The 25,954-nt window shown below is 39.5% G+C and overlaps 1 protein-coding gene across 1 annotated transcript in view; it reads left to right on the forward strand.

The window, feature by feature from the left end:
- SPOCK1 (SPARC (osteonectin), cwcv and kazal like domains proteoglycan 1) overlaps positions 1-25,954 on the forward strand; it is a 314,902-nt gene that overhangs the window by 208,740 nt on the left and 80,208 nt on the right. Inside the window, exon 4 of the mRNA XM_086621457.1 lies at positions 9,180-9,312. Coding sequence (XP_086477583.1) covers positions 9,180-9,312 — 133 coding nt within the window. The remainder of the gene's footprint in view (positions 1-9,179; positions 9,313-25,954) is intronic.

The raw sequence follows: 25,954 nt of genomic DNA on the forward strand, positions 1-25,954 counted from the left end.
AGTTCGGCTTCCTCGCAGATCTTGGCAAACTCTGCCAGCAGGAGGAGGCAAACCTGGTCAATAGAATATTTTAATATCAAAATAATCAGGTCTTGGGCAGAGAAAAAAAGTACCTTCATCCTTTAAAAGTATTCTTTTGTGGTAGTAGGGAAAAAGCACGTAGAGTGTCATAGGAGGAAGGGAAGAAAGCCAGTGCCAACAGAAGTATTAAATTTGCTGCACGCTTCACCTTTCAGCACCGTGCCAAGTTACGGCATCTCACACGGCATGCGAAATCCAGGGTTCAGAAGCTGCTGCTGAAGATTACTACAAACTGAGGAGTGGTAGAGAAGATTTCAGCTTTAATGATGAACTTCCTGCTATCTCCTCTCCTCCTTTGAAATTCAAGGCACTTCATTTTATTTTTACATAGTTTGGTGTCTGAGATTCCTTTTTATGTTAGTATAAAAATAACAATGAAAAGGAAAATAATTCTCTTATGAAAATTCATGAGAACAGGCAGAGTTTAGAAGCTGTGTTATTTATTCAAGAGAGCATAATGACTTTTAAAAACACCGAGATCATATGTTTGTGTGGATTTTTTTGTTTTGGTTCTTCTCCTTTGTGCACCTTGCCAGTTCTCATATCCGTGCAGCTGTGGAGCATACGTATCAGGTCTAAAAGTTGCAAAATATTAAGAATTTAGATTAAACAAAAAAAAAATGCCTGTAAGCACAATAATCTGTTAGCTAAGAACGTAAGGGGACCTTTCAAACACCATTTTTATGTAATAAAGTGCCCAAAGGCAGAAATCTATGTGCTTCTCTAATGACCATAACAAAGAATCTTATCATTTTTAGTCGAGGAATAAGAAAGGCCAAGTATTAACATCTCAGCAGGATACTTGTACTGTGCAGAACTAGTTGTCTTGGCATTTTAACAGTATCCATATTTAAGTGCCGTATGATGTCTGTTTAGACACAAACCTTGCTGTTGTTTGAGCAGCCTTGCTCAAGTAGGTGCATTCAAGGAGGTTCTTTGGCTCAGTCAGTGTTCCTTGATCTCAGAAACTACCTGCAGCAGTTGTGTTGAATCAGTCAGTCTAACAGAATGCAGCTTTTCTGGCCCTCTAGGTCCTCAAAATCTATGGCAGCTTTTCCAAATCCTCTGTTCCTTTAAAACCCCTAAGAAAATGGAGGGGGGGGGGGGGGGGGGGGGAAGATTCCTTTATCTCTCTGAGCACCCTGGGCCTCAAGACCCTTTTTTCTCTTTCAAGAGTTGGTTGCCAGCTGGACCTAGTAGGATCCATGCAAAAATCTTCAGGACATTTTCCCTGCAAGGTGTGTCAGGAGGTTTTCTTGCAAAATATACTACTATACTAAAACTCTCACCCTTCCCTAGACATAGCTGACAAGTTCCTCCTGGTACATTGTTTCTCCCATGCTTGTTTTTATACTGCCTTCTTACTGTTGGTAAGAAATAGAGGCTTGACTCTTCCTTGACTCTTCCTCTTCCCTTGGAAATACCTATTTTTCATTTCATTGGAATGACAGCTGATACACTTTCACCTCAACAGTTGGGATTTTTCTATTTGCTCTTCTCTAAATTTTTCATCTCCAACTGAGTACAGCCTGCTCCCTGAGAATAGTCCTCTGGCTACTGGTGCTCTCCAGCAATGGACGGATTCAGTTCTCAATGTAATCTCATCGGTGTCATGTCAGAAAGAACAGCAAGCCAGTAGAGTTATCCATTTACTATGGGAGAAAGTCTTGAGCAAGCCTCATTCTGCCAGAAAGGTCCCCAGTCACCACCATGCCCCAGTAAGCATCTTCCCACATCTACCAAAGTACAGGGAGCAGAAGCCTTTCATTTTTTTTGGCGTTTTTAAGCCAGATCTGTCAGAAAGCAGATACGAAGGCAGCAAGAGAAAGTAATCAACAGCCTTAGTACAATCAGATAGTTGAACTTATTTCTTTGAATAATGAAATCAAAGAAAGTGGTAGTATCCAAGTCCAATGGGATGATGCTGAAATGCAAGGCAGCTCTGCGTATTATTATTCTTTGTATGTGAAGGTGTAAATTCCAGGTAGAAAAATTACTTTAATCATATGTCTGTTCTCATTTTACAGTGTTTGTATTAGATAAGGTGTCTGTGTCTAATTCGAAAGCTTAGTATCCTTTTTTTTTCCACGGTGATATGTGTAGGCTGTTTTCTTCACATAGCTTGGCTGGCAGTGGCTCAAGGTATATACAGCTCTTGTGAAAAATATGAAAGGTAGAAATGAGGCCAAACACTTAGCTCTAATAAACAGAATACAAAAATGATACAAAGAGAGAAGAAAGCGTTGCCATTTATACTGGCAAATTTCAGCTCTGTCATTCTTTTCCTCAAGAACAAGAGAAACAGCTTATGCAAAGGAAAGATAGAAGCAGGCAGGCACTGCTGGGTTTATCTTTTGTGTGATAAGCTTCCTTCAGGGAGACGAGAACAAACTGTGCACAAGGCGTAGAGAAGGTACAGGCAGTACATTTTAAACTCTTTCCACAGTGAATTGTTCCAGCTTCAGGAAACCATTTAAGTTTGCTCTGTCAGAGCTCCTTCCAGCTTCTCAGGAAGCACAAATACTTGGTACCTGCTTTGGTGCACTGAACTTTTTAATCTTATTTCAGTAGGGCTTGATTGATAAGTAGTTGTATGTGACGTATGGCATTTTGGTTTGAGCTAAAGTCTAGAAAGAAAGAAGGATGGATGAAGTTAATCCTGATCTTGAGGAATGTCTCCACGTGAGCAGTAAGTGAAAATTAATGCACACAACTCAGTCACCTAAAGACAAGGTTATATGGAGAATCCTTTGCAGTAGCTGGGCCGACACGTGAGTGCCTAACTCCAACCTGCCTTCCAGGGAACCTGCAAACCCTGAGGATGGTGAGATCACCTTTGCTGCATGAAAGAGGTCGCTGGAAGAGACCACTGGGAAGAGATCATCTTCCACGCAATCAGCCCAACTAGAACCAGAGCTCTGAGGGCTTTCAGGCTTCTGGCTTTAGAGCAGAGGAAATAGGAACAAGAGCTGCTGTCCCTGTAGCACTTTACATCTGCAAAGGCATCTGCAAAGCCCCAACCTTGGGACGTCAAGGTCACTTGCAGCCTGCGATAAACTGGCACACCACCATCTAGACCTCCCGTGATAGTGTCCTTCAGAGTTCAGTAACACCAATTTATCTCCATGAAATCATTTGGTTTTGTCAAGTTAGTATTTTGCAATTAAGGCCTGTTTTATCAAAAAATTCCTGACCAGCTCAACACTGTTTAGCTGGGACCTGAAGTAAGGGGTTGTGCTATTTTAGGCAGCAGACACAGAGGTGAGCATCACAAGTACTTTGCAACATGTATTGAGCCAATTTCTCTGCTTGTGTAACATCACTGAAACGGTGGCTTCAAGAACAAGAAGGGACAGCACCAATCTCTCTATTTTGTTTACCTGACACTTTCTGTTAGAAGAAATTGTGTAACTTGTTTGTTGGGGTTTTTTTTGAGAAACTTTCAGCTGTTTTTTGCAGCAGACCTTTGAAAATTCATCTAACAAAAGCCTCTTTTGGTAAAGAAGCATCTTTTTCTTGTCCAATAAAATTGGCCACTACATTCTAAACTCCTAAGGAGGAACTTCTACTTTCTGTCTCCTTCCTCCCAAAACTTTGGCAAGACTTTCAAAATAACAGCTTGCCAACGTGTATTCAAAGGAGCCTGATTTGCAGTTGCACTAAAACCATCAATGCTTAATCTGCTAATTTACTGTATGTGCATTTGGGAATAACTAGTCTTGAAGAGAAGTAACATACTCTTAATGTTGTAAATTTTCTTCTGGATGAAATTTACTGAATTCCAGTGTGTTTTATATCTTTACTAATACTAAAGTTCATTTACAGCTTCAATTGAATTTGTACTTGGATGATCAAGTGTAACTACATAAAGCACAGAATTAGTTTTATAAAATCTGTTGATATTTTGGCTGTTTCTGGCTTGCATGGATAAGACAAATATTAATTGAAACAAAAAAGAGTTTATATCATTTGCCATTTTAAATTATATTGTAATTTCTCAATTGTTTTTCGGAGTTATTATCTTATGTAGCAATATTATACAGCTTATTAAAATATAATATGCACATGGTTTCTGATAAGCTGTTGTCTCAAAATTGAACACCGATGCTCTCAATTTGCACATTCTGTGTTAAATTTACAAGGTCCCATTTTTAATTCCATGTCTTTATAGGCCACCTAATCATATTGTACTAATTCACCCCAGCTTCAGCTAGAGACTCCATCAACAAGAGAAATCAGCTACAGAGCAGAGGCTAAGAGATCATTGTCTTCTCAATAAGTAAATTAATTAAAATCTATCAATTAGTTCAGTAAATGGTAAGAAAATAAACTTTGTGTGATAGTTTGGAAGCAACCACTTCCTGGTTTGTGGTCGTGATGCACTCCGGGGATGCCCTCCGGGTTTCACCCTAAAAGATAAATTATTCCCTTTTAAAAATGCTAATTTAAAATATTTTAAAATTTTCAGGTTTTCCAAGAGTCTTTCAAGGCAAACAAAAATTAAATTATTTGTAGTTTTAGGACCTGTGTGAAATTTAAAATTAAATGTAAAGAAAACAGATTGTAAATGTAAATGAACAAAACATCATTTTTGTGCAAGTGACTTTATTTTGGCCTCTGGCTTTGCCAGAGCTTATTTCTATAGATGCTCTTCTGTGCCGTGCTGGAGAGAATTGGTACAAGCAAAGATGCAGAGATCCCTACACAGCACAGCCCTTATCCTCTGCTCAGAGAGGTGGTCAGGAATTAAGGCTGTGGTGGATTTTTTTGAAAAAACATGACACAATGTGAAATGTTTTGTTTGAGGCATTGGGTTTGATGAACCTTTTGCTGACTCAGAGGCAGGGCTCAGACCCCCCTGGCAGGCTGTCCCGGTGCGGAGGGCTGGTGCTCCCAGCCTGGAGCAGCCCTGAGCCACCAGCCCAGTGGGAAGGGGCTGGTGATGCCCATCCCTGGGGCTGCCAGCTGGGGCAAGGCTGCCCACATCAGCCCTCATTAGGGCTAAGAGTCTTGCTATCCAGGGCACACCTGGAAGCCTTAAAACCTTAAGTGGAGCCAGCTGTCCTGGAATTTCTGAGCTGCCTTTATTTGCAGCCAGAGCTGCGTGCTTGGAAGAGTTCAGCTTCAGAGAAGTGTGGGGGTTTGTGGTTCTGGGGTGGGCTGTGCCTGCTGGAGCTGCCACGTATAGTCCTGGCATCTGGAGACCCTGCTGCCTTCTCCCTGTTCCTGTGCACGGAAAACAGATGTAGTCTCCTTGTATTTTCATGGTGTGTGGTGAGTACTGTGTCTCTCTTGCGAGTAATGAGGCTGAGTCAGTGTATGTTCTCCCTATGCTGAAGTGTGGATGTTGTAAACCACTGAAACTTCTTTACGTGTTAAAAGGCTGAATTCTGGAAAACTTTACTGCTCCTTAAATCTTTATGCCTTTTAGTGCATCAGTTCACCAGTCTGAAAAGCAAAAGCAGGCAGGGTTTGCCTGTAAGTCTTAATACTCCAGCAAGATGTTCATATCTATTTGCTTCTGGAATATTGAATATACTTGGCCTTCTTGTCCTTATAAATGTGGCAAACATTTACCCCAGTGGAGAGTTTCTGGTTTGTTCTTTCTGCACAGATGTTATTTTCTCATGATTTGTAGTAGATCCTTTCAACTCTGAGTCCTAAAACAGGATTAAAGTTGGTTAAGTTGTCAGGAAAAAGAAAAAAAGGTCTAATTTGCTTTGGCCTGCCTTGCTGCTGACATGTTTTTTTTCTGAAACAAGATGATTAACATAGCAGAACATGTTCCCAGAGTGTGCAAATGCACCCTTCCATTGAGAAGGGATTTGCAGGCTGTCTGCTTATGGCAGCCAATATTCTCGTCTAGGTTTGAATTTGTTTGTTTGGATGTTTGATCTGTTGTTAGGGGTTATAGGATTGAAAAGCTTACAGAGGTCTTATCCAGCCTCTCACAATATCACTCCAGAAAAACGCATGTTTACTTTTGGAAAATAGATGTTCTCTTTAGGAAATAGGTGCTTGCTTAGGTTTTCAGCAGGGGTGGGGTATCTGGTTAAAGCTTTTAGCTGTTGCTCACTTGGCCAAGCTGAACAAAAATTAGTTTTGATTTGCTTCAAATACAGTGACATTTTGCACTATTGTTTCTAACAAAACTGTGGCTTGAAAAGAATATATTCGCTTTTGAAACCTAAATTGTCTCTTGCAACCAAAATGGCTGCTGCACTGTGCTGCTAATTAAATCCCACATGCAGAAACTTCTGTGATTGCTGCAGGTCTCTTGCAGCAGTCCTCTGCCTCGTGCACGTTCTATGAAGTTCTACTAAAATTGCTAACTTTTCTCTTTAAAAGAATAAAACGCTTTGAGATGTACTCCGCTGTGAATTCATCTTGTCATTAAATACCACTGTCTGAGAGAATAAATTTCTTCTTCTTATCAAAAGAAGATCCTGAAGATGAATGGGGAGGCAGAAGAGCATGATGTTTCCTTCAGCATCTGTAAGTGAAATGCTGCAAATCCAGCTCAGGTGAAACCATTATTGTGATTAGCTATGGGGGAGGCTCTGCTCTTGCACACATGGCTTAGCCTTGGCTTTGAGACAGCTGCAACGAGAGCAGAGCTCAGGCCTAAGGCTGTGCATGTTCTTTGTACTCTCAATAAAGTGATGGAAAGGACCCACCAGGCTTGAGGAGCTGCTGAAATGACTTGAAAAAATAGCCCCACATTAAATTACCTTTTTTTTTTAAAGCGAAAATGTTAGTTCCAGAAGAATCTTCCAATAGAAAGTGACTTTGCAATAGGAGACTTGCAGGGACCAAGGCAGGAGTAGGGAGAGTGTAAGACTGTGCAGAGAGGGATGAGCAGCTGTGTCCAAATCAGACTTTTCTTTTAAGGTTAACAGCGTGAAAAGCCTAAATGTAGTTTGATCCATGAACACTGTACGAAGTATTTTATACTAGCCACTGTATTTTATACTAGCCTTAAGATGCTGTGCTTTGTTAGGCATCAGTCTAGCTAAGAACTTCAATCTACATCTGATTTTGTTGAGGTAGTCATTAGTTCAGTTGCTCATCTCCATTCTGCACACTTTGTGGCTAATGGCTTTGACAATGGTCCTAAATCATGCACTTCAAGTTCAGCATTTCTAAGCTGTTTGTCTATAACTAGTCTTAAAACTTTCTTCTTAACAATTTTACATATAGATAAGGGTCTGTCTTTTGAGATTGTGGAAGTTAAAGTCTGTGAAAAGGTGAAAAGTCTGCTTTGTGCCATGATCCATCCTTCTGCAGTCTCCAAAGGAGAAGCACAGCACCTTTCACACCTGTCTCCAGCCTTTGCTCATCAGTATCTACACTACTACATCCAAACATATTTTTGACTCTGAGTTTGTGTGTTTCTAGAAGTGCAGGGCCGTAAGTAAAGTGAATGAGAGAATTTTCTTGTCAAGCTGAGAAGACAAAAGAAATGCCTGTAATCGAAACAGTTCCAGAAAATAAGATAATGATTATGTTCCAGTAACAAAGCATTGTTGGAGGCAAGGGAGCTGCAGAAAAAGTCAGTTACTCTGGAAAACTTAAATAAATGGTTTGTACAGCCCCAGTATAAGAGAGCATGTCTGCAGGGTTGTGCTTGGGGGTTCAGAGCCAAGCAAACCTCCATCTGCAGCATTTAGCACCTGGTATAATGGCAGCTCTGCAAGGCAGAACGCATCTGACAGAGGGAAAGCTGCTCTGTGTGTTAAGAAAACTTCTTCAAAATAACAAGGGAATTTAGTCTTTAATACTATGCTTCTATTTTCATAGTTTATGATATCATGATTGGATTCCTTCTGTGGACACAAGCTTCTTAATAGTCCTATTCATCACTGTGACAAAGGTTCGACTTGAAGAAAACTAGAACTGAGATGAAAGAACAGAATTTTTATTATTTTAGCAGCTGAATGTGTCATTACATCAGAGTCAGTATTCTGTAGCAAATTGCAAGCTGTAGTGAAATTGCTTTAAAATATATCTGTATATATTTTTCTAAAACTGTGATAAAGTCATTCAGCGGCGCATTGAAATGTATTTCTAGCTGAACTGTTATATCCTCTCTTTTTTACTGTGGTATGAGAACAGATGGCAGTTATTTTTCTTAACAGTCTTCTGCAGAGCTGATGCGATGCCTTGCCTTCCCTTGTAAATGTTTTCAAGTGAGCGACAAGTACGCATGGCCAAAATGACTCCGCATTGTAACATTGCCTTGTGGTTTCTAAAGCAAACTTTTAATCAGCTTACAACAGTGTGCAGCTGATAATTACTTAATGTTGTATCAGTCAAGGAGTTCATTATGACAGGAAAACGAGCTGTTAATCAGAATCAATTGCACATGTTGTGCAATAAGTTTTTGGAGCAGATGTCTTTTCATAGATGTTTTTAATGCAATAATTGAGTAGTCCATGACTTGAGGACAACTTCAGTCACTCCCATGGTACCAATGCATTCGTGGATTTGGAGATGCTCTCTGTCACTGTATAGTGTTCCTGGGGGGACCGTGATTGATCTGAGAACAACAGCTGTTCAGTAGCTGGTGTGTGGAGAGGGCTACTGTGCGTGCAGGGACAAAGTTGTCTGGTGATTTTTATTCATTTTTATAAGCAAAATATAAACTGTGATGTTTTTCAAAGGGTTTTGTTTTAAAATTATTGCTACCTGAACTCTACCCGAAGAGTAACTTGGAGGAGGCCTGGTGAAAATGTCTCTAAATACAACCTGATGAATATTACTTGCCTGCTTCGCTGGGAATGCTGTATGGTTTAATAAAATGCTGTATTCATAAGTGAAGCCATTTGTAGTTATAAATCAAAATGAAGCTGCCAAGTCTTGTAAATCTAGGACTGCCTACCAATTTATGACTCTTAGATTGCCTGCTGTAATGTGCCATATTACAGAAGCATTGTTAGGAGCTATATTTAATTTACTGGCTTTAAATTAATACTGTGTTGAAAATCCAGCTTTGCCTTATTCAGAGAAGCTTTCATTCTTGGTTGTTTCAGGGTTTTTTTAACATGCTTGTAAAAAAAAAAAAAAAAAAACCCAACCTGTTGTCTCTTATTTTACAGCCTTCGACAAAAGAAAGGAAACTTGGCCCAGAAGCACTGGACTGGACCAGCTAACATAGTAAAATGCAAGCCTTGCCCCATGACACATGCCAACCCTGTCTGTGGATCTGATGGACACACGTATACTACCAAGGTGAGGTTTGCCCGTGACATGAAATCTTGTTGGCAGTGGTCACCCAGTATGAAGATGAAATGGCTTTTGTTAATGGGTAGTGTTAAATTGGAGTCTGCTTTAGTTCTTGGTGTATTTCTGTGTAAAAAGCGCTGATAAGCGTAGATTTTCACATATTTGACAAAGAGAAAATCAGAATGACAAATCCAAATCTTAAAACTTTCATGATTCATGTTTCTCTAAATAGCTCGTTGTTGCTAATGGAGTAGAACACTTTCAATATTGATGATGCAATAGAAGAAATTCATTTGATCAGACTGGCTTGTTTGAACAAGAGAATTTTGGGATAGTTTGTTGTTTTAAGATTTGTTCTCCAAATGGTGAAATAGTTTGGCAGTATCATTGTTCTGTGATAGATTTTTAATTTTTTTAAGTTTTTTTTTTGTTTCCAAGAAGCATGGGTGACATATTACAACCACTTAAACCACAGGTTTAATATGCTTGTGTGCCAGATGCAGCATATATGGTATCATAAAAAGACAGATTCCCATAACCCAGTGGGGATAAATTGACTCATCGTTGTACTGAAAATATGATCACCTTAGGGCTTGACTCAATAAAAGAAACTGGTTTCACAGCCATTCAGCAGTCCAGATCTCCTGTTATCAAATAAAGCCTTCTATGTCTCATGAAACCAGGACAGATACATGTTCCATAAACAGCACTTCAGGCACCGGAAGTCATGTTTAGGGAATACCCCTAAGGTTTTCTTCGCTTCCTGCATGCAAGGTAAGGTTTGACAGCCAGTAAAACTACTGTTTAAAATCCAAAATTAGCCCCCCCCCCAAAAATCTAGGACAATAAAGTGATCAGGGGGAAAAAAATTCTCTGCTGTGATGTGACAGTGATGATGATCTTGCAGCTATGTTCTCTTCTCAGCTGGACAGCTTGAATTCTTCATTCATTAATGGACACAAACATTAAAATGTTGCCATGGTTAATTCATTTAAGCTTCTCTTCTGTTTTGGCTGAAGGATTTGCATGGCCAAAGCAGCACATCAGCAGAAACTCTCATGCTTGCACACACAGACTACAGAAAGAGCTCCATGTTGCCTGTCAAACAAGCTACTGCTTAATGCTTTCTAGGAGTATGTAATGCAGTAATTTAGCATTGGTGTTTAGGATTAAAATTGGACTCATTTTGGAAACCAACTTTTCAGTCTGAACTCTTGAAACTTGATAAGATATTCTGTAGGTAAATAGCTTTCACTGCATATTCAGTTATCCTGTTGAACTTGTTTCTGTGCATCTTACCTGCATCCCTGTTAGCTCTGAGTCTTTTTTTTTGACCTTCTATGTTTCTTGCCATAAGATCCAAATGGTTTTCATCAGAAACTCTATCAATGTCACAAATTCACGAAACTATTGTCACTATGATGTAAGCTTGACAGCTATAATGAAGACATCAAACGATTCCTATTGTTTGCTCACAATATGACATGGAAAGACATACCTCCCAGAAGCTGTGCCTGTTTGAGTAGTGGTTTTTTTAAAGGAGACTTGTAGAAGATTTATTCTGAAGCGCCTTTGTCTCATCTTCCCTTATTGTGTGTTTAACTATCAATTGCTCCTGTCCTAGCAATTGAAAATTGCAGCATCTTGTTGGTCTCTCAAGTGCAGCAACTTTCTTCCCCACAAGTTTTGCCCATGTTCTCCGCCACTGCCTGGGGAAGGCAAAGCTTCATTGCTTTTTGAGTACTGTCCCACAGGAGCGATTGCTTGTCGCGTTGCGTATTGGTAGTTGCTTTTTCTACTTTGTGGTTTTGGATTGGGTGATTTTTCTTGGTTTTGGTAGAAGGCTCCTCCAGTGTCATGCTGGTTGGTAATCTCTCTAGGACTGGATAATCCAGAAGGAACAGGTTGCCCAGAGAAGCTGTAGATGCCCCATCCCTGGAAGTGTTCAAGGCCAGGCTGGATGAGGCTTTGGGCAACCTGGTGTAGTGGAGGGTGTCCCTGCCCATGGCAGGGGGGTTGGATCTAGATGATCTTAGAGGTCCCTTCCAACCCAAACCATTCTATGATTCTGTGATGCATGTCTGCCTAACCTTCATGCAAAACCAAGGAGGTGCCTATGGCAGTACTGCTGTTCCTTGCTGTATACAGTACAGTGGGAATTTCTGAGTATATTATTACAGTAACCTGTAGAACATCATTGTCTCTCTACAGTTTCTTCTAAAAGCTATGCTTCATTGATTTTATTTATTTTCAAAAGACAAATTTTGGTAAATGAGCTGAAAATACTTTAGGCAGAGCATTAAAACTAAATGGTATGTTTTAACGTCCTAACAAATAACACTTTTATGGTCAGTAATGACAATTGGTTTCTGGTATCTTTATAAACAGATTACAACCACTTCCCTCAAATTCACCGTTAGGCTTTCGCCAGATAACATGATCCCTCTTCCTGGCCCTTAAGTTACTAAAATCAAAGCTTTTCTTTGGTAATTTTCTTTCATATGCAGTGTTGTTGGTGAGTATTATTTCTGGCACTGTGGTGCTGGCATGTTCCAGTATTGACTGTGAAAATGCAAAAAAGTGGACGTCTGAGTGTGGGCAAATACCACACTGCTTTGCCTTTGTATGTACGTACTCGTATCTGGCTCTGCATCAGCTGCTTTGTGAACGTGTAATGATATGCTAGGCAAATGAAAGGACCCTAGCCGAGCTTATAAACACAAGATGGAGAGTAGCCACTACATTTCAGGGGGAGAAAAAGTCTTCTGAAACTGTGCACTGGCCATCTACTCGCAGAGGCAGGCAGGCAGCATACACGTACACACCAGCGTTTTGATCCATCCTGGCTGGGTTAGATTTTTGCCTTTTCCTGCCAGCACAGCTGGGAGCTGGGCAGGAGACAGGGTTTGGGCTTGGAGTTTGTGGCCTGACAGAGCAGCATCAAAGCATTTGGCTAATGGCTGGGGGCTACCGTTCACCGCTGTCGGTGGTGTTTGTACAGGGGATTGCCCTCTCTGTGCTTTGGGCTGTTAGCTGAGGTGAAAATGGATGGAAAGGAGAGGATACGGCAGAAGTATGGCTGATGGATAAAGGCAGATGCGACTTGGCTGTTAGTAAACGCACAGTGATTCACATTAAGAGAAAATAACCAAATATGTGTATCACAGGCTCTTATTTAGCCACTTGATCTTAGAATAATTCTGGCTGTTTCTCTGAAGACATTGTAATGATTGCTGCCAGGCAGAAATGCAAATAAAGCATTAAAAAATTGAGAAAAAGCAGAAAACATTATTATGTTTCTCTGTAAATGCCTGGACTTCTCGTTGCCTTTGATTCTCATCACTTCATCTCAAAGCTGACGTGGTGGAGCTGGGAAGTGCTCGGAGAAGGGCGGCAATGGCTGCCAGGTGCTGAACCTGCAGGGAAGCACAGAATTAACTAGATCACTTCAGCACGATTTTCTGTGAAATCATGACTAATATTGGAAGAGGAATGTTGTACTTCATGAAACAAGATCTAATGAAACTGTAAATCAGTAGCTTCAAAACAAAGAAAGTATTTTTATTTTTTTAGCTCAAAATCGTGAAATTCACTGCTGCACAGTATTGTGCAGGACAGAGATATAAATGGGATTTATATGAATCCATGGAGAATGGATCCACTGCAGGCTGGTAAACCTCTAGCACATGGAATCCCTAAGCCAGCAGTTACCAGAAGCTGGGATGATCGGTGTAGTTTGACAGGACTGATTTGTTCTGTTTGCAATTTGCTCTTTCTTTTACTCCTTTGTGGTTTTCTTACTTTTAAGGATCCAGAACTTGGCAGGATACAGGCTGGGGGATCGCAGGGCTGAACTAATGTGGTTCTTGGATTCTTATGCGTAAGTGGAGGCATCCATAGGCAATGTGACAGAGGAGCTAACGTGTGCATTTCATCTAAGTACTGCTCCTTAAGAAAGGAGCATATTCCTTTTCAACTTTGACTTGGATTGAAGTTTTTTCTTAAACAGGTCATGAGTATTCGTTATATCGTTGCTGGCATTTTTAGTTCCTACCCCTTCAAAGTTTAGTTTCAGACCTTAAACCAAAATTAAGAGTGCAGAACTTGATCTGGAATGATGTTCAATAGTGCTTGTGCAATATGGACTTTGATTTGTTCTTTTTATAAAGATTTCAGGAAATCTTTAAGGATTCAACGCAGGGAAATTAACATAAAATGCATTTTTTAATTGTTGTTCTTTTAAGTGATGTCTTGGTTATTCCTGACAGAATAATAAAAATCTTCCATTCGTACAGGCTGTATGGCAAAATAGCAAAAGCATTATCTTGCTGGTTTGTGCTGTTTGATAATCCTCAGACTGTTACGCTCTTTGTTCTAGTTCTTTCTGCGGAAATTGCATTTTGAAAGAATGTATTTTGCTTATGTTAATTATAGCGCTGGTGATTCTGAGAACTGGCTGTGCCCCTCCACCTCGATTATAAGGGATTAGGATTTTTTTGAAGGCAGCTGTCTGCAGAGTGGCAGAGGAAATGTTGTTGGCCCAGCAGAAATAGGGGCTCCTTGGCATATTCTTGAGGGCTGTTACTGCCATGTGATGCTGTGCCTGGACATCTCTAGAGATGCTCAGTAACTGACACTGTGGGTAAAAGAGTGAAACAGAATCATGGGTCCTTGCTCAAGTTAATATGTTGGGTCCAAGCATCCTCAGGGAAGTTGGTGTGGCAGACTTTTTGTCGAGGTTTTTCAACTGAAAAACCTCAACTTTTGTCGAGGTTTTTCATCAAAACCAACTTTAGTTTTTAACAAGGAAAACTTTCTTCATGAAGAAAGACATTGTAGACCTAGAGGCAAGAACTTCTTGATAGAATTGGGGAGAGTGATGTGCACATTTCCAACACAAAGCAGTCAATAATACAAGGGTCATAGTTTAAAAAAAAAAAAAAACAAATGACAAACTTAAGCTGTAACCCATCATGTTTAAGCTTACTGGTTGATGTAGATAGAGGCTCAGTATTTTTAACTTGCTCTCTCAGTTCCATCAAATATATAGAAGCCTTCAGTGTCTCAACTACTTCAAGGGCTAGTCAAAAGAAACTTTGTCTTTTTTGTCTTCCACTGGAAAATATTCAAAGGTATTGGTTTCCAATACAAAGATCTTGTACCTACAAGAAATTAAAAATATCACCCAGACTGTCACGATAGGAGACACAGGTGCTGAGTACTTTAGTGGATCTAAAGTTGATTTAGCTTCATATGTGGGAGCTGTACTGCTTGAAAATCTTGCCGCCCTTTAGGCATTAAATCTTTCTGGTACTCTTTCTGAAGTGTCTTCAAAACTCATCTCTGTGGATCTGGGTTATTTCATCTGCTCAACAAAAGTGCTAAAGTTGAAGGGGATGAAGATGTATGTTTGTGGTGTGTGGTTGTTTTTTTGTTGTTGTTTTGTTTTCCAGATGACAAGCTAGTTCTTCTAGGTGATGAGATTCTTTAGTCACACCAGTGATTCAGTGCATGTACATGACGATTTGAAGACAGATGTAAAATGTGGCCAATATCTACTCAGTCCTTATATGTTGTTTTGTCCAATTGTTTTTGGGCTTGCATAATCCTGGAAACTTTAGTCAGCCTTTCCTCTTAACTGTGAACTCTGTGGGCTCTAGGTTTGTAAAAAAACTTCACTGAGTCTCTAGTTAATGCTTGAAATGTTGGTGTTTTAAAACACATATGCTCTTTCCCATATTATAAAACTTTGTAAAGAGAAATTGCCATTTCCTGGATATAACAGCTCTATTTAATACTCCAACAACACAAAGCACTTCCATAGCATAGTGCAGTCAGAGTTTTCAATGCTCTTTCAAGTACTAATGAATTAAGCTTGTGAGAGGTAAGTAAGCCCTGTAAAAAGCACTATGTAATTAGTTAATGTTTTTGTCAGCAACACATTAAGAAGAATAACTCTGTAGCTGTCAGGTTTACAGGAAGTTTTAATTAAGCTAGTTAATAAAGCAATTACCTGAACATGACGATGACTGCACTTAACTAATCAGAAAATGAAAATAAGGATCATCTTAAATTACAAAACATACCACCTCAATGACTAATGGTCCCTTCAAAGATGGAAAGGTACATTGGTATAATTGTTATGCTTCTAATTAGGTACATTGTTGTTCTGCAAATTTTAATTAAATCATTGTGAACTAATTAAGTCCATGATCATGTCTCTTTTTGTTTGAAAATGGAAAAATCACCTTCTGTTGTCATAACATTAGGTAACCAATTTGATATTAAAGGATGTGCAAGAGAAATGATTTTCCAACAATCTTGCAACAGAGGAAAAATAATGACCAAAATAACAAGAACTGTTAGTTAAACATGTGCATTGTGAGGGCTGCCATGTTTTAATTAGGAGTCTGTATTCTGAAGCACAGTTAACAAATATTTGTAAAGTGTCAGTCTTGTATGTTCAGTGCAACATGGTTTGGTTTTTGTTTATCCTAAAGACATCCTATTGTTTATGTGTTTGGGGTTGTTTTTTTCTCAGCATGGTCTCAAGGAATGAGAAGAGTGTCAGGAATAAGACAGACCTCAATTCTTATGTACCTGGTCATCCATGCCAGTATCTTAAGACAGTTGATGTCAAAGAGGTATTTTTGTGTATGCTCAAAGTGATTTTTATCTATTAATATACTCAAAAAATAGCTTTCTGTTTCCTATATTAACAGTGCTACCTCTCAGGGGTGTTTTGGCCACAAATAAATAATGCAGGACAGAGATCAGTATTTTTTTTTTTCCTGGGCAGGGTAACTTTTGTGAAGCTCTGAGGGAGCTGGGAAGTGTAACTTTTGAACTCTGTTCCAGTAACCATGCAACTCAGCAAATGCCTGAGCTCCCTTTTAAATCCCGTTTAGTTTTATGTTGAAGTAGAGAAGCTTTTGCTTTCTGGTGGTGTCAGATAGTAAATTCAAAACCGCAAACAATCCTCTACCCATTTTTATATCCCAACTGGGGAAAAACTAGACCTACCTAACCGCTGCTCTGTGCATTGCGGCTACTTCTGCGACAGCTTCCCAGCTAAACCCCATGAATATGGACATGTTTGAGATTTTTTTTCACCTGGCATAGTATGAATTGTGAGAACAGCTGCAATAGAGGCTTCTGCAGCAAATCAACAGATAGAGCTCTGGGCAATTTTTGCAGGGTAGGGGCTGCTTTGTCAGGTTGTGAGGTTCGAGGGTCTACGAATTAATGAGAATTACTGTGGCCCAAGATATGATGTTATTTCAGACACTGTTTCTTGCTATCCCTTTAGTCTGTGGAAGGAGCCTTTGTGAACACAGTTCTGCAAACCCAGATGGGGGGGGGGGGTGGGGGGGGGGGGAAGGACAATCTTTTGAATCCATGAAGAATCCTCTTATACAGAGGATACTGATTGTTTTTGTGGGAAACTGGCTACTTCTGTTAAATTGTTGGAAAGAGAATGGGATTGTTGGTTGTGCTGGAGGCTGGTGATCTCTCATATCCTGCCTAAAGGCAGGACAGAAATACTGGAGGTCTTTTAAGGAGAGAGTTAGATGGCTCCAACCTGTCTTTGTTCTTTCTTGGTGTAATTTCTATTAAGAGAGATTAGTTAAAATTCCTACCACTTTGATTTCTACTGGGAACAGTGAGCAAAAGGCCCTGATGGAAAGCAAAATTTATCCCAAGTTGTACCTCCAAGTTTTAACGAGTATGGGTTAAGCAAGTTGGTCTAATTGGGGTATGGTGATGTTTATCTCCTTTCTCTAACCTTGCCTAGCAGGGAAAGGATATTTTTAGTTTGCTTCTCCATATTCTAACAAGCTCAGTCCAAAACAATTTGGTTTTGCACAGACTGGGTTCTTTGCGAATAATGTATTTTGTCAGTTTCTAAATCTGTTTTTTTCTTTAATTCCTGAATCTATTATTTTACCATAGTTAAGGCTTGTCAAAGTTGAATGTTTCAATTATCAAGTTAAGCCCACAGAATCTGGGGGAAATTACAATAAAGTGTCTCTGTTACGTGTGTTGCTGCAAGTGGTAATTCTTCATATTATTTGGTAACTTGAGTATAGAGAAAATGCTGCTCTTAAAAAAAAAAAAAAAAACAAAACAAAAAAAAAAACACCCTTCTCAATATATAGCTGCAGTAGCGATGTATAAATACCACACTGGGAAACGCAGTATAAGAACTTGTGCAGAATAAAATAACTTTTAGATTCCCAACAAACAGACATTGTTACTGAGTGACAGGAGGAGATGAAGTTTCAGGCAGCAGAAGGCTCCTTCTCTCGCATCCAACTCCCTTAAATTGTTTACGAGCCAGTTTTCCCAAGTGGCTCTGATAACACTCGCACAACTGTAAAGCAACTGCGAGAGCCCATCTTTTTGGTGCTGCAGAAGCACAGGATTTTGTGGCTGTTGGCTTGAGTTTCACCAGTGCTCCCAAGGATTATAAACTCTAAATAAGTCAAACAGAAGTAATACACCGTTGTGGGGGTTTTGTGCTTTTTTTCAATGCATTCATTTCAATTGACTAGAATTTAATTTATGTAATTCAATTAACTGTATCTTCCTTAAATTGGGTGTATTCATTTCATGTTTACTCACTAAGAGTCTCTAGAACTCTTAGCAATTAGACCTGCCATATGATAATGCAGCTCCTTGTGTTTACATGTCACTTGTTACCAGATTACCTAAAAAAAAAAACCCTATGAAGGAGGGGTGGGGGATGCTGCGGGAAGGTGTCGTGTCTAAAATACTCTTTGCCAGGGTATTGTCAATGAATATTTGGGGATTTTTTTACAGCAATTTGTAGCATGGTGAAGTAATTTAACCTCAATCCATGTTTCTTTCTGGGTTTGGTGTTTTATGAGGTGGTTGTTTTGTCTTTTTAAAAGTAGGGGACAGAACAGACTTTCTTTATATAGAGAAGAACAATGCTGGTAAATGGCAACTTGTTGCAGGAACTGTTTCCTCCTTACACCTTTCTGATTTGCCCCTATACACTTTTTTCAGTTGGATGAAATAGTGTTCAGAATGTCATGTGAATTTTCACCTTCCTGTTTCTGAGCTTCTACAATGTTGAAAACAGTGTTTTTATTTAGGCACCCAGGTGACTACTGCCAATAATTAGGAGTCTGAATATGTAACATTCCCACTGTTGGCTGCTCGGTATTCCAAAAACTCAGAAAAACCACCTTTTTTCTAGGGAGTGCTTTTAAATGTATATGCTGAAGTCTTACTGAATTAAATGAGACTGCATCTCATTAATGGCTTGAAAATGAAGTTATATGCCCATCTCTAGACTGGGAGATGTAGGCCTATCAGCTGTGTTTTACACAGTAAATGAACACCTTGATTAGGTCTCTAGATTGCTCCAAAAGTGTTTTCCTGGTTATTGGTTGTTCTGTGACTGATTCTTTTTTACTTTTTTAAATTTTAATTCTCATTACCACATTACGTTAGATTTATGGAAGGTATTTGTTGATAAAACACATCACCAGCCATGGCTTGCTTGGGCACATTACCCCAAAGGAGAGAACATTAGGTGCTGCTAGAAGAAAAACATCACTTGAGGCTTTTTCTTTTCACATGTGGGGAGGAAGCCAGCTCTGAATGACAGAAGACGATGTACTTTATTAATAAGTTTCTACATTAAAATTAGAGCAGGTGCAGGAGGAGAAAGAAGCAGTAGTGAGTAGACTGTGCCTTGTGTACTTTGAATTACTGTGTCAGTCGTGATGGATGGAGCAAACAATAAAATTTGACCTGTCACACTATGCTTATAAGGCTATAAGCCTTAAGGCATTTGTAATTGGCTTCAGCCAGCAATGTTAATGAAGGTGGATTGGAAAATCAGATTATTTGAATGATACAGGCTGTTTTACATTTTTAGCATTCAAAAGAAAAGGGTAGAAACTCAAAGGGACTGAAGCCGTGAGGCTTGTTCTTTGTACGCTCTCTTGTCCCTTTATAATAGAGTAGGCAAAGGAATAGTTGTTAGATAACAGGTTTATACTGTGTAGAACATGAGTTATTTAAAATGATTCTATGGGGCATAGTTTTTAAACAGTGTGTGGGAGGTGCAATGCACATAGTTTCCATTAACAATAATGGGATTTATGTGTGTATCTTCTTTATATGATGCATCATGCTCAAATGTGCCCCTATAGTGTAATTGGACTAGAAAATGCATCTTGGGGTTGACATTACTCAATGAGTTGTCAGTGTAGCATGAAGTGCACAACTGAACGTGTTTCTCATATTTGAAAAAAACCTGTGCAGTATGGATGCCTAACTCAATTGGGTTTTAAATAGCCATGCACAAAGTAATTGTGTCACATTAAATGTGTTGGGTTGGTGTTAGAAAGAAATCACATTATTGTATACATAATATTGAGGAGATATTGTGATAGTCGTTGCAGGTAGAATGATGTACATATTTTCCAATGAGTGTGTTATGGAAAAATGTCAATCTGAGCTCACAGTGTTTTCTTCAAAAATCATTTCTCTGAACTTTCACTGTCTGTACCCTGGGGTAGAAATGCCAGAACCTACTCAATGATAACTTGCAGGTTGACAGTTCTTCCTGAGCAGAAAGGGAATGCTTTTAAAAAAAAAAGTGGTGAAGGTGGTCCTTCTAAATCTTCAAAACATAGAATCATCTGGATTCCCTTTTGATGGTATTATAAGCATTGGGCTGTTACTAAATGACTTTGTCGTTTTCCTTCAAGGGCTGCTCATATCCTCTTTTCCATTTCTTCCTTCTGATAGCTCCAGGTACTTTGCGTTGAGGTCTTTACCTCATCCAGCCAAAGGGAGTGGCAGGAGGGAGTTTGGAGAGGATCTGGGGGCATTGCAGTGATCAGCTGCAGAGGGCGTAGAAGGTGGTTTGGAACTGATGGTCTTGGAATAGAGTCTGTGGGAAGGAAAAAGAAGAATGCTGAGAATATTATAGTGGGGATGGGAAGATGCAGGAGACAAATTCATAGAAAATTGGACTTGTTCTGCAGACAGTGAAAACAACTCTATACATACTGGGCCTGTGCCCAGTCACTGGTAATTAGATGATCCAAGTGGAGCCCTTGGATTGCTGAGTATTTTTTTCCCCTAGAGATAATACTACACAAAACAGAAACGGAGATTAACCAGTTGTATTCCTATGTGTTATTTTCATCATAAATAGAGGAAAGTAGAGAAGAGAGTTTAAAATCCTTGTAGTTATATCCCTAACTTTTGTTTGCTTTGTTTTGAATTGTTCTCCAATGGTTTCTACTTTTCTTTTACCCATCTTAATGTGTTGCATCTAGAAATACGTAGGGAGAAAGGATCACACTCAAAAATACAACATTCCCCTAGATTGCTGTAATATAATCCTAGTAAAAGTAGTTTTTGCTGCAGATACTTTTTTTTTTCCCCTAGAAGAGAATGGTATCTGTTTTGTTCCGAGTGTATGACAGTGGAGGATATTGTCTTGTTAACACAAGTTTTTTTCTTCCATTGTTGTTACCTGTTCAAATTGTGAAGAGAATGTGAAGTGGGTCATTTTAGGTCTAGCCAGCTGTACTGACTTTTTCTTGCAGAAGATCTTGATGAAAAGATAAGGAAATAAAGGAGGAAGGAAAGTTTCCTAGTTTAGATTTCAGTAATGCTGGTTGTGAGATCTTGGTATGAATTTCTGCAGGTATATGGAGCAGACATCTGAAAAGACTTTTAGTAACCTGCATTGTCAGGTCAAAAAAGACTTTTTGTTATGAGTGATTTAGGGGGGAAAGAGTGCCAAAATGTCTTTTAAAGAAAAGTTTCCTCAGGTAGCAGAGACACGGTAAAGAGCCTTTAAAAACTTTTGCGTTTGAATGGGGATGGTGATGACTTCCTTCAGTCAGTGCTGTAGACGTAGCATTATGTTCATTTGTGTTTCATGATGCGAGTGAGTTCAAAAATGCAAGAAATTCATAGGAATTCATAGGAAAGCAGAGGCTTTCAGAGGGGAGATGGCACTGCTATTCAAGCTGTCCCTTCCCGTTCCTGCATAGGACAGAGAAGACAGGAAAACCTGTAGGACGCAGTTCTAACCTGGGGCTCGGCCCAACCTTGCTGAGTTCACCCTGCAAGACCTTTGCAAACAGATCTCATGTCCTGGGGCAACATGTGGCAGCATCACACAAATTTGATTGTGAGTCTTCTGCAGATTACATCCACCCCTGGGTGAGCTCTGGGGTGGTGAACTGGAACTGCTGGTGGGGCTCACTTGGCAGGGGAATGTTTTTGTCCTATTCTTGTGTGTCTGTCTGCAGCCATGCACCACATGAGTCTTAAACTGGCCTGCAGTCTTAATATTTTGTGTTGAGACATAGAATTTCTTTTCTTACAAACATGTAATCACATCATATAATGCATTTTGTCTGCCACCATATACTATTTTGGCTTTAGGTGTATATTTTTTTCTTTTTTTCCTTATATTATACTTGGACTGTTTCTAGTTCCAGTTAGGGGTTGGCCAAAGTGTTAGATTGTTCCAGCTAACTGAAGAGATGGAATCTGGCTTTTTTTTAGTTAGGACACAGCTGCTGACTTCTCTCTCATGTGATAAAGTGCATCACTTCCACAGCTTTCTCACACATCCCTGGCTTAGAGTGGCACAGCATAATGTCTGTAAAAACCTGTTTCTGTTGTGGCTGTAAATGCCCTGAAGCAGCTCTCTTCCTCCATCATGCTTAAAGTAGAAAACAGATTCGAAGACTTGAAGTTCATAGTTGAATTTCCAATAGCAGCTCCAAAAAAATGACCTCTTCCAAGCAGCACCCCGTCGCAGTGCAGGATGCTCTCCCTTTGGATCTGGTCCAGTTCCCTTTAGAGGCTTGGGGAGAAAAGCTCAGCACCTTAAACTTGAGCAGATACTGAGTGCTTTGCTGTGAAGCAGGCTGCTGAGTCAACTCAAAACTTGCAGAAAGTAACAGTTACAGCACGTATTACAGCACTGTGCTCTCAGCAACTTGTATGCTGTGAGCAGATGCCTTTGCATCCCAGCTTGCTCTTGCTTAGTTGGCACAGGGACAGGGCCTGTGACTAATGAAGATATCTGTGGATACTTTTGTCTTACGGTTCAGAGTCTACAACAGCCGTAGTTGTGCCCACTTCACCAGGATGCAGTGAAAACTTAGTTGGCTTTAGATTTCTGTGTGGTCATTTTCAACTATGTGATTTGAGCCAACTTGGTTAGTTCAAAACAGTATTATAACATTAGGAGTTTTGTTTGCAATTTTCTCCTGCCTCACTATTGCTCACAAGACTGAAGATAAATAACCAATAAAAGGTTCTCCTTCAAAATCTCAGCTTGCAAGAAAGACAATTTAATGTAAGTGTTGGGCACAGATGAACAAAAGTCAAAAGGTAAAGAATGTTTCCAATATTGTTTCACAGGATAAGACTGTTGCTAAAACTAAATTGTATTCATTGAGGTGCTTTTCATCTATCCCCTTTTTCTTTCTTACATGTCTTGAGGCTGGAATTTGTCCTACCCCTAAATTTAGAACTCAAGTTATTGGCAAAAGACACTACCTCAACCTGTAAGATTTATATCTGCGTGGCCAGATACTATTGACCTGCCAAACAGAAACTTACTGTAATACTTCAGTTTTAATATTAACCTAAGGTAAAAGTAGAATTCATGATGTTTTCAGACAGACAATGAAAAGGAAACTGTTCTCAAATGGGGGCATTGGCAGTGGTGTATTCCTGGAAGTACACAGTATTGCTTATCAAATTTAAAAAAATAAGATGGTATTATAGGTGATAGTATAGTAAGTTCCCTTGTGGGAATTAATTTCTATTCCTATTTCCATTGTTTTTTTACTTCATTACCTCTAGCAGTACTTACTAGGCAAAGATGATGATCAGCACAGCCTCTCATGTGGCTTTTACACGCTCCCCCAATGGCTAGGAATAGACTTATGACATCTGGTGTCACAACTGTGTGACATTATTTTGTCTTTTGATGTCATTTGGAGTGCAGTTGTGATAGAAGGTGAAGGTAAATCTGAGGGTGGAGATGATCTTTATGTATTTCTAGCCAGTGACTACATGGGACTGAGATGAACCTTCAGTGAAATAAATAGGATATTAAAAGGAAATGTGAAAACTATTGTGTCCCTGGATATTTTAAAGCTAAAATGAGTATATAATCATTTACTTTGCCTGTCAAAGCAATGGCATCCTCGAACCTTTAGTCATATTCGAGTATGACTCGAAGTATACTTTACCTCTGGCTCTTGGCTAAGATTTAGTGCATAAATAACAACTTGCAGGACTTCTTGACCCAGGTCACAATCGACAGCCTGTTTGTGGTTTTGTGGGCAACTTTTTGATTTTGACCTAACTATAATAGAGTTGTAAATGGAGGATCACAAATAAAAATGGCAAAAATTGTTACTGCTTCTCATAGCTGCCTCTGGGTAACAAATAGAATTAATCAATGGGATTAATTATCTGTGGAAATGACATCATTACAAGGTAAAAGCAACACCAGGGCTATCTATAAATTTCAAGCAGAATATCTAAAGATATAAAACTGAACTCTGCAGAAAGTGCAAAATAATTAATTTCATTCGCAGGGGTTCTTACTGGGGATTGCGGATACACTGCTTGAAAAAAAAAAAAAACTGTCTTATTAAATACAAATTAGATTAGATAAAGTGCTAAAAGCCCCCTGCAGATCAAGGCTTCAGCTTGTTAATGGACTTTTTCCCTCTTAACTTCAGATTTTCAAGTTATTTCAGGAATATCTTGCCTTTCACACAAATGAAAGCTACTTGCTAGACATTCCAATTTTAAAGCCTCTGTGTTTAAGGCTCTAAAGAGAGGGATGTCAAAGAGGCACCTGCCACCCAGGGGGACTAAATGCTGTAAGATACAGTGTGAAGCTTGAAGACTGAGGACATTTACAGATCATATGTAGCCAATTTAAATTGCAGGGAGACTGAAATGAAAGGCTGTTTCAGTTGACGCACTGCACTAGGCTGGAATATGGTCTGTTTTGTGCTGGATGCCAAACCTGGGACCGTAGGAAGCACATCGTGACCAAATTCTGCAGGAGTTATCAAAAACCTTTCAGTTCAAACGAACAAATAAACAGTGGAAAATAACTAGTAAAAACCTCTGTAAGGAAAATGGAGGAGGAATGTTAGCTTGTACAGAGACCTCTATTTTCAAAACTAAAATCTGTCATCATAAAGCTTGTATAGGAGGGTTCGTATCAGAAGTGTGTTATTGCTTAAATATATCTTGTGCAGGCAACACTGAGCAAAGAAAACCTTTTTGAGTTATATAACTCTTTGATGGGATGCCATAAGGTCTTTCATTTTAAGCCAGTAAATTCCAGAGCAGTAATTTAAAGACTACACTTTTCCTTAAATCTAAAAACATGTTCTAAATCTTGCTGTATTTAGTTTGAACACATACCTGATATTCCCAGTCCTTCGTTTCCAGACTGTGGGTTACATCACCTGCAGGCTCTCTGGCATGCCTTTTGCCTACCATAAGACAACTTACTTGGGAGAAGACACTGGGAGGCAAAGGACATGGTCAACCCAAATACGAGTATGGGCTAAATAGAAAACAGGGTGAAGGCTTGTGCTTCTGTGGGACACAGCACTGTGTGGTGACAAGGGATATGTCAACACTAACATCTGCAGGCGGTGCACTTTCAGTGGGAAGTTAGTTCTACCCACTGTAAGCTACCAGTATTACTAAATCAATAAACTTTACCAGTTGCTCTTGCCAGGCACTGGGATTGCTGTTTCACCAGTGCATCAGAGATGGGGTGATGCTCTGCGCCCTTCCGCAAGGAAAGACACAATCAGCCTTTTGGATTTTCACATGCAAATTTTGTTCAGCGTTGGTAGGATATCAGTGCTTTTGATAAAGCTATCCTGTCGATGCTGGTGCTTAACACAGGGGTTAGGTGGGGACACTTCAGTCTTCAAAGATGTTTGTCTACTTCTCAGCAGTAATTCTCCTTTTAGGAGATACTGAATCCAGTCTTGCAGCTCTAAGTGTTCCTACCGATGCCAAAAGGTATGGGCTGCTTGTTGAGAGCAGTTAACTGTTATTGTGTTCACTTATCTATTTCTTAGGACCATATAGAATCCATAGAAAGAACAAGAAGCTGTTCTTTTGGAAATGGAAATAAGATTAATTCAAAATGCTTTTATGAAGCAAGAATAGTATGAGCTCATATGGTTGTACACAGAGATAGCTTTTTGCTGTCAAATATGGTGAAATATTAGATAAATATTAGATTAATAAAATGAATAATGTATAAATTGATGGCTGTAACTACAGATTAGGATTAAGCAGAAGACATAGCTGAATTCAATCTGCAGCAAACATCTCCCATCTGTGCTAAAGGCTCACAGCATCAGTAACATCTAATAACCAGAGATGTTCCTTGCTGTTGTTTAATGAGCTCTGAGCAGTTAGCAGGAAAGGTGATGAGGATTGTTGGGGCCAAAAGCTGAGGCTCCAAAAGTGCCTAATACACCACTATGAGGGTAATGCTGTGCTCCCGGGGGTATTTGCCATGGATTTGCTTTCTGATGTTGAAATATAGCCTAATGCCTGATAAGAAGTT

This window comes from Tauraco erythrolophus, chromosome 16 (genome assembly GCF_009769465.1).
Source record: "Tauraco erythrolophus isolate bTauEry1 chromosome 16, bTauEry1.pri, whole genome shotgun sequence".
Classification (NCBI taxonomy): Eukaryota; Metazoa; Chordata; class Aves; order Musophagiformes; family Musophagidae; genus Tauraco; species Tauraco erythrolophus.